Source organism: Rhinatrema bivittatum, chromosome 8 (assembly GCF_901001135.1).
Source record: "Rhinatrema bivittatum chromosome 8, aRhiBiv1.1, whole genome shotgun sequence".
Taxonomy (NCBI): Eukaryota; Metazoa; Chordata; class Amphibia; order Gymnophiona; family Rhinatrematidae; genus Rhinatrema; species Rhinatrema bivittatum.
The window spans coordinates 262,984,127-262,993,196 of record NC_042622.1 but is presented as its reverse complement, the minus strand read 5'-3'; the positions used below and the strand labels follow the sequence as shown (position 1 = coordinate 262,993,196).

At 46.8% G+C, this 9,070-nt stretch overlaps 1 protein-coding gene across 1 annotated transcript; it reads right to left on the bottom strand.

The window, feature by feature from the left end:
* Window positions 1-149: 149 nt before the first annotated feature.
* TMEM223 (transmembrane protein 223) lies at window positions 150-2,621 on the bottom strand. The gene is made up of 2 exons (XM_029614836.1): window positions 2,255-2,621; window positions 150-2,033 (listed from the first exon to the last, which is right to left on the bottom strand). Exons 1-2 carry the CDS (start codon window positions 2,547-2,549, stop codon window positions 1,741-1,743), a joined length of 588 nt encoding a protein of 195 aa, XP_029470696.1. The 5' UTR covers window positions 2,550-2,621; the 3' UTR covers window positions 150-1,740.
* Between the last annotated feature and the right edge of the window lie 6,449 nt (window positions 2,622-9,070).

The window sequence follows — 9,070 nt, the reverse complement described above, 5'->3', positions numbered from 1 at the left end:
AGCCAGACACTGAAGCATTTAGAAAGAGAAGCAGATGGTTGCTGGTGTCAGGGGAGCTCAGATGCTTGCAATCCCTGGTCTAGCGCAGCAGGAGGTACTGTAGGGAATGGTGTAGGAGCTGTGGCTGTAAGGCTCAATATCACAGCTCCTGCAACCCCTACTCTCCCAGGAGAAGGCTATGGGGAACAGTACAGGGGCACTCGCTGGAAGAGAGGGGGATAGACAGCTGCTGCAGTCCCAGTCACTCCCAGCAGAAGGGATTGTAGAGAATGGTGTAGGAATATTGGCTGTTGGGGGAACTCCCAGGTCTTGTGTTCTTAGCTTCTCCCAACAGAAGGTGCTATAGGGAATGAGGCAGTACTAGCTGGGGGGGGGAGCTTACAGTTTCCTGTCCCACCTCTCCCAACAGTAGGTGCTGAAGGAAATGGGATAGAAGTGCAGGCTCTGACTGGTAGCTCCTGCAATTCCAGCCTCACCCAGCAGGAAGTGCTATTGGAAATGGTGCAGGACTTTCACGGCTCCTGCAATTCCTATCTTTCCCAGTAGGAGTCTTTGAAATGAATAATGCAGGCTTTGGGAGTGCATAAGAGAGGAAAGAAAGACTTGCTTGTGCTGGCAGTCAAAGCATCCTGAACAGCTATCTGATTCCCAGCCCCCAATGGGACAGAGAGAGACCACAGAAGGATTCCCCCTGCAGTAGCTGCTGTTTACAGACCAGTCCCTGGATCAATGTGAGGTGAAGATAGGAGGGGTTGTGTTAAAACTGCAATGAGAATTGCCTATGTTTAATTTTCTACAGTTGTTACAGTGTATGTTATGTGTTTGGTTTATGGAGGGTGAATATACATGATACTATTTCTTCAGATTCCTTTGCAATATGAATGCTTACTTGCCACAGTGGGTGAAGTCTTTACTGGCAGGATAAATATATTTTTTGCTGGAGGATGCTGTGTATGGTTTAATCTGTAGGAAGATCCCTGCAGCGGTCTAGGTGGGAGCAGAAGGACCACCAAGTGGCACGCCGATATTACTTACACTACACACAATGCAAGGCTTTCATGCTTTTTAATACAAGTAGCTGTGTTTGCTCTGAGATCCAAGTGACAGACACCCACACCCTTCCTATGTTTCATTACTAAGAAATACACCATTTGCTCATTTCATGATAAAACAAGAGACCAGCCCCTGCAATCCATTCAGACTGAGATGCAGGACAGAGCAGGGAACAATGCCATGCTGGACCTAAGACGGAGTGATTGGCACTTCTATCATGACACAGGGTGACATGCCAACTGTGCCTAATGCATATTTAGTACCTATCCACATGCACTTATAACCACATGTGATTAGTACCATCTATTGAAGAGACTCCTTCCTTTCAACATCAGATCACAAACCATCTCCCCACCCCACAAGCCATCCCTTCTTCCTTCCACAAATGAAGACACCTGAAGGGCACGGAACAATTTGGTCATTAATTAATATAAAATAAGATGTATGATTTGAATGAGCTTTTACCCTAGACAAAGATATTAGAACAGTCTGGCTCATCTGCAAAAAATGTCAGGTGTCAGGATACAACGGGGATCCTCCTGTTTCCTTCCTAGGTTCAGGCACTGGATAGTACAACATGTTGTTTCACTATATCTAGAGCAGGGGGATGAGATTCTGCCCTTCTCTGACTCTCCCTAAGAAGAGCATAAAGATCATGTGTTGTTACAGCACTCACTACCGTCAGATCTACAGTTTCCTATAGGTGCCGATAGTGACATCGAAGAGTTTGGGGTTGTACATCTGTCCCTCCTTGTCCAGCAGGAAATAGAAGCGATACCCTTTGATCTTGACAGGAATCATGGAGGGCACTTCGCTGCGATGCGCCATGCAGGACACGTGACGTAAAGGCACGGTGTAGGACGAGCTCAGGCCGAAAAGGTCAGACGTGCTGACCGTGACCTGTTGCCCGCCACGATGCAAGACGATCCGATTTACAGAGCGCCGAGAGAAGAGCCACCCCCCAATGACGATCACAGATCCTGCAACAAGAAACAAAAGAAAGCTAGAGGCAGTCCCAGACAATCCCCTCCCAACAGCAATCCCACCCCACCCCACCCCAAGCAACAACCGTGAACTTTGTATATGCATGAGATAAATGTGCATCTAATAGGTCTCCACTTTATGCGGATATCCTGAAAACCCCCCCCCCCCCCCCCCACTGGTTGCAAATTCCCAGGATGGGTTTGGGAAGTCCTCTCACCCAGGGTCAGGCAGCTCAGGGTGAATCCCCAGCGCCACAGCACGGTGCGGAGGGGAAGGGCCGGGGGCTCCCCGTCTAGCGCCGCCTTCCTCCCCCCGGGGGCTCCCCGCAGAGTGCTGAAGCTGAAATGCGCCAGGTAGAGCCAGAACCCAGCCTGGCCGGCGCAAAACAGGCGCAAAAGCCGAAAGAAGAGCGGCCGCTGGTGCTGGAAGAGCAGCAGGCTCTGGGACGCCGCCTCCCCGTGTAGTCCGGAAACGCGGGCCCAACTTAGCATCACCGGCTTCCGCCAGCCCATGCCGCAACTTTACAGAACGGGCTAGTACCGGGACCTCAACCCTGCACGCCGGGACCTGTAGGGGGGGCGGGGGCAGGCTCGTCCCCGCTCCGCGGCACGCCGGGATATGTAGTACCATGAGAGGTTCCTTACGTCATCCCTCCCCCATCGCCTGCTGGGACTTGTAGTGCGAGATTCGTCCGGGAGGCCTGAGCCGTCGCAGTCTGTGACGTCACCGGTCGCGGCCATACAGGAACAAGGGCGGGAGGAGCACGAATCCACTTCTTATCCTTATTTGCCATCATCTTCCGTATTTATTTCCCTCTGTTTCCGGACTTGCTCAAGGCTCCTCAGCAATAATCAGGACAGATAGGTCGTGGTAGGCAGGGAGTGGAAAAGACCAACCCAGAAAAGATAAACAAACGTGGGCCAGTCCTCCCTAAACCTCAGCCCTTGGCCCCTAGCTTCTGCCCCTTCAGCCACCGAGGTAGGGGGGAAGATTTGGATTTTAATTAGGTTTTAGTATTCACCTTTGCAAACTTGAGTTTCAGGAGAATTACAGTCAAGTACAGCTGGTATTTCTCTGTCCCACAGCGTCTCAATCTGTTGGAACTTGAGCCAGGGGCCTGGCCAGAATTTAAATTTCTTGGGGAGCCCAAGGTTAACATGGCCGGGCATTGAGGTCAGTCCCCTACTCATGCTTACTCCATCCTACGTGGGATTTCATAGCAGTGACAACAAAACCTTTTTAATTTTTAGCAACACTCTGTATCTGCTGTCTTTTCACCCTCTTGCAGGGCCATATTAAACACTGTGGGACCCATAGGTAGAGGGTGAGGGGGTTTAATCCCAGAAATTAGAGAGATGAAGGAAAAGATTTAAGAAACATAAGAAATTGCCATGCTGGGTCAGACCAAGGGTCCATCAAGCCCAGCATCCTGTTTCCAACAGAGGCCAAACCAGGCCACACGAACCTGGCAATTACCCAAACACTAAGAAGATCCCATGTTACTGATGCAATTAATAGCAGGGGCTATTCCCTAAGTAAAATTTGATTAATAGCCGTTAATAGACTTCTTCAAGAACTTAACCAAACTTTTTTTGAGGATGTGGTTAGCTACACTAAGTGCACTAACCACATCCTCTGGCAACAAATTCCAGAACTTTATTGTGCGTTGAGTGAAAAAGAATTTTCTCCGATTAGTCTTAAATGTGCTACTTGCTAACTTCATGGAATGCCCCCTAGTCTTTCTATTATTCGAAAGTGTAAATAACCGATTCACATCTACTCGTTCAAGACCTCTCATGATCTTAAAGACCTCTATCATATCCCCCCTCAGCCGTCTCTTCTCCAAGCTGAACAGCCCTAACCTCTTCAGCCTTTCTCCCTCCTCAATGCTGACATAAAAATATTAGCCAAAATTCTCCAACTAAGGTTGGAGACTATAATGCCAGGTTTGATAGGAGAGGATCAAACTGGATTCATAAAAGGTCACTTATCTACTACTAATACTAGGAGGCTGTTCAATATTACATCCCTGGCCAAGCAAAAGCGAGGGGTGGGATTGGTGGCAGCTTTGGACACAGAGAAGGCCTTTGACTATCTACATTGGCCTTTCTTGTTCTTTATTCTTGACAAGGTAGGATTCTCACCTGAGATTAAGGTATGGATCTGAGCTCTCTATTCTCACCCTAAAGCCAGGGTTCTTTTCCTGTTTCAAGAGGTACCAGACAGGGTTGTCACCTCTCCCCTCTTGTTTGATTTAGCAGTGCTGGCACAGAAGATACTGTAGCACATTTAAGACTAATTGGAGAAAATTCTTTTTCACTCAACGCACAATAAAGCTCTGGAATTTGTTGCCAGAGGATGTGGTTAGTGCAGTTAGTGTAGCTGGGTTCAAAAAAGGTTTGGATAAGTTCTTGGAGGAGAAGTCCATTAACTGCTATTAATCAATTATACTTAGGGAATAGCCACTGCTATTGATTGCATCAGTAGCATGGGATCTTCTTAGTGTTTGGGTAATTGCCAGGTTCTTGTGGCCTGGTTTTGGCCTCTGTTGGAAACAGCATGCTGGGCTTGATGGACCCTTGGTCTGACCCAGCATGGCAATTTCTTATGTTCTTATACCAGGCATGATGGGATTCAAGGCAGAAGGAACAGAGCATACCATTTCATTATATGCAGATGTTTTACTCTTAACAAACCCACTTGCATCCGATTTAAAGCTGTTGACAATCTTGTCGGCATACAGATTTTCTGCCTACAAGATTAACTATTCCAAGTCAGAGGTGTCGGATCTGCCAGTGTCAATGATATTCATCAATGCTTCTCATCCTTCGAGAAAGCAAGGGAGGGAATCATAGACCAACTGATTTATACAAATTTAATTACAGCCCAGTGGTAGACCATATCCTGAAAGACCAGAGGATATGGGATATTTTCTCTCATAGACTGATAAAATAAGCATGCTGAAAATGAACATCTTGCGCAGATTGATGTCCTGGGTAAGGGATAAGGGGGTGTGTGAGCCCTTAGTGCTGTGGCAGAGTTAAAGCAGCCTCAAGGGTGAGCCCCCAAGGCCTACACTGGCAGCTGGTCAACAGGCCCTGTAGCGGAACAGTCTGGAGCTTCACCTTTATCAGTCACCTCCTCCGCAGGTTGAGCCCTGGATTCTAACAGATGGCAGAACTTTGGCCGGTTCCTAGGACAGACGTGGTAGAGCCCAGAAACACACCAAAGACCAAGGAGATGGCAAGCTTATGGAAGACAGAGGAAGGCCAGGATCAGGACAGGCAGCGAGCAAGAATAGCTGGGTCTAGGCAAGAGGTCAGGTCCATGAGGTAGGCAATCATAATTGGGTTCAGGAAGGAAGTCAGGTGTCAGGCAATCATGGACAGGACCAAGCAAAAGGTCAAGATCCGGAGTGACAAGCTGAGGGTGGACGTGAGGCTAGACCAACCAATGTTATTGATTCAATCTGAACTGCTCCTTGGAGAGCTGGGTTTTACGAGCTACCTATTTCACATACTCTGAAGGTCTGGAAATCAACGAGTAGGAGCCTTGGGTCCTTATCACAGCCTTTATTGGCACTTATGCCCATAAGGTGTAATCTAAGGCTTGCGGCTTCCACGTTACTTATGGAGGTGATCGAATGGTGGAAACTAGGCCTGAAATTTCTGAGACATACTATGGGAGGAAGATAGTGTCGGAATTAAATCTTTTAAAGTCAGGGCAGAATGTAGGGTGATGATGGAGTCTTAACCCTTCTTCCTGCAGATGGTGGAAGAGATGGAGGGATACAAGAAGAAAGGATGGGAACCACAGGTTCCCAACCCAGTGGAGGTGATTACACAAAGATGATCTCCCCAGGTGAGGAATATCAAAATTCTATAAGGCGCTACAAAGTTGCCAGATGGAGTGAGATCTTATTTTGGGACTGGAGTCAGATTGGAATAGAGATTTTCAATTGGATTTGAAACCTGAAGATTGGAGAGGTATCTAGAAGGGTATAGCTGATGGTTAAGATTCTCCATTGAGCATAGATTCCCTTTATTCTATTCTAGATTCTCCTTGGGCTCATCAAGCTGCAGACAGACAGGTACTTATCTGCACAGGTGGTGAACCTGTCCATTTGTGATGGAGTTCTGGAAAAAGTTCAGAACAGAGATTCGTCGCATCTTGGGAGTGGATATAGACCTTTATGCCAACATTGTTTTTTGGGGAAATGGTCAACAAATTCATGCACTCAGGTTTATGATAACTAGTCTATGGAGATCTGCCTCTGTGGTTGCCTGTTGGTATAGGCAGGTACATGAAATTGCTCTGATAGAACTTACCTACCTGATCAGAACGTGTTACTATATGATGATTTGGCCACCCTATTGGTTTCACTGGGGAAGGGATCCATACCCTCATTCATTTTCCTTTATTGGGATATGATACACAGGACTCCCAGCTTCTATCGATACATTAGGTTGCTCATATATTCACCAGTTCATATGTTTTGTGCTCGTGTGGGTTAATAACAATCTCTTCAGAAACTTAGGACACCTTGGATGTATTAAGCTTTATAATCTGAATATACTGAACAGCTGTAACAGAAGGATGATATGGGTTGTGATGATCTACTCTGATGATGTAAATAAAGAGTAAAAAAAAATACTGCAAAAGGAGGGGCAAAAGCCTTGAGGCAGGCTATAGAACCGAAAACTGATTCTGCAAAACCCCTTACATCAGCTACTGAGAATCTTGCCACAGACGGCTGCTACAGAGGAAGGACCATAAGCATTGGCAACCATCCATTCTGGAATCTTCTTTATTGTTTTGCATAAACTCAATAGGAAGAAGCAGCCTCCTTAGACCAAACTGAGAGCTTTTCAGCTGCTCTCAGAAAGGCAGCTTAACTAACTGCATGCCGCAGAATTGAGGGAGGGTATTGCTTCTTTCACTCTCGTTGTCCCTAAGCATGGCTGCCATTCCTGTTGGCGGGAACTAGTACACGGCTGGGTGAAATGTGGTGCTAAACACCCTTGTGGCAATAGGCTGCCCCAGCTCCAAATCGTTGTCCTCCTGGCCACTCCTTGCTTGCAAAAGCCCACATTTGTTGCCTCTAAGCCAGGAAGAACTGCAGAATGCAGTTCTCTGCATGGACCAAAATGGCTGCTGTGCCCTTTCTTCCAGTGGGAACAAATCACTTAATTAGGGTAACCTCCCCCAGCCCTCCCCGCTCCTGGAGTTAGCAACCCAACCCCTCACAAAAAAACCCAGATCTGCACTAAGGCACTATCAGGCCCCCTTAGAGCCTCGGGACCCATTTGTAATTGCACTGTCCAAGGTGCTGAAACGCTCACCATCCTGGCCGGGAACACCCCAGACTCATCAGAGCTGCTCCTGTGGAATATCTGGCTTGTGCACCATCCTGTCCACTCGCTTGCTTGCTCTTTTTTTTTTTAATTTAAACAAAGAAAATAATACTTTTCTTTTGCAAGGGATGAGTGAAAGACAGCAGGGTGGATGGAAGAGGAAAAGGCAGAGGGAAAGTGAGGAAAGGGGAAAAGTCAAGAAACTACCAAACTGGAAAACCTCTGACCCAGCCTGCACCATGGAGGGAGGAAGCTCAGGCTGTCACCTCCAGAGCTGCCTAGCAGACCTTCTGGAAAAGGGTTAGGCTCTATTGAGGGAGGAAGAAGAAATCTATCACTTCAGGAGCCTCTTCAAGAAGCAAAGCAGTCTACTCCAAGTCCATGCTCACTCGAGGGAAGGAGAACTAAGCTGTCACTTCAGGAGAAGCCCTTCATTTTCCTGTTCACCTGGCCTAGCCATGCCTCAGCTTCCAGCACAGGAAGCAAGTCCATCATCTACTGGAGACAAGGGAATACCAGTAAGCTGAGGAATATGAAGGGTGACATCAATGAGCTTTGAATTCTATCTCTATCTGCCGGTTGGCGTGCATAACCCACTTGTGATGGTCTGGCCTGACTGGATGAAGAAGAATGAAGAAATTTACTTATCTGATAATTTTGCTTTCCTTAGTGTAGACAGATGGACTTAGGACCAATGGGTTATGCTCCCCTGCCAGCACATGGAGACAGAGTCAGATTTCAAAGCTGTCACCTTAGATATACCCCCTGCAGTGACCTCAGCCCTCCAGTATTCTCTTCAAAAGCCACTGTGGACATACTAGCAAAAAATACTTGATTAGAATATGATTTAAAATATAATTAAACTGATAACCGAAACTTATAGAAACATAGAAATGACGGCAGAAGACCACCAAATGGTCATCCAGTCTGCCTAGCAAGCTTTCACACTTATTTTTCTCATACTGCTGAGGTCAGGGCCCTTATTGGTAACTTTTTTGTTCTAATTTCCTTCCACCCCTGCCACTGATGTAGAGAGCAGTGCTGGAGCTGCATCAAAGTGAAGTAACAAACTTAAATGGTTTGGGGTAGTAACCGCCGCAATAAGCAAGCTACTCCCACGCTTGTTTACCTAGCCTGTGCAATTTAGTCCTTGTTGGTTGTTGTCTGGATATAAATCCTCTTTTCTTCAATCCCCCTGCTGTTGAAGCACTGAGCTACGCTGTATATATATTCAAAGTGAAGTATCAGGCTTGATTGGTTCCGGATAGTAACCGCAGCAACAAGCAAGGTACTCCCACGCTTATTTGTTTACCCAGCCTGTGCAATTTAGTCCTTGTTGGTTGTTGTCTGAATATAAATCCTCTTTTCTTCATTCGCCCTGCCATTGAAGCAGAGAGCTGCTTGGATATGCATTGAAAGTGAAGAATCAGGCTTATTTGGTTTGGGGTAGTAACCGCCGCAACAAGCAAGCTACTCCCACGCTTTTTTTGTGAATGCAAATCCTTTTTCCCACATTTCCTCTTGCCCTTGAAGCATAGAGCAATGTTGGAGTCGCATTAACTGTGTGAATGTTTATTGAATAAGGGTATTAATCACCAGGTAGTAGCCGTCATTCCAACAAGCCACCCCCATGCTTCTTCTCAACCAATCATAAACACTGAACCCCCAGTAAGAATATA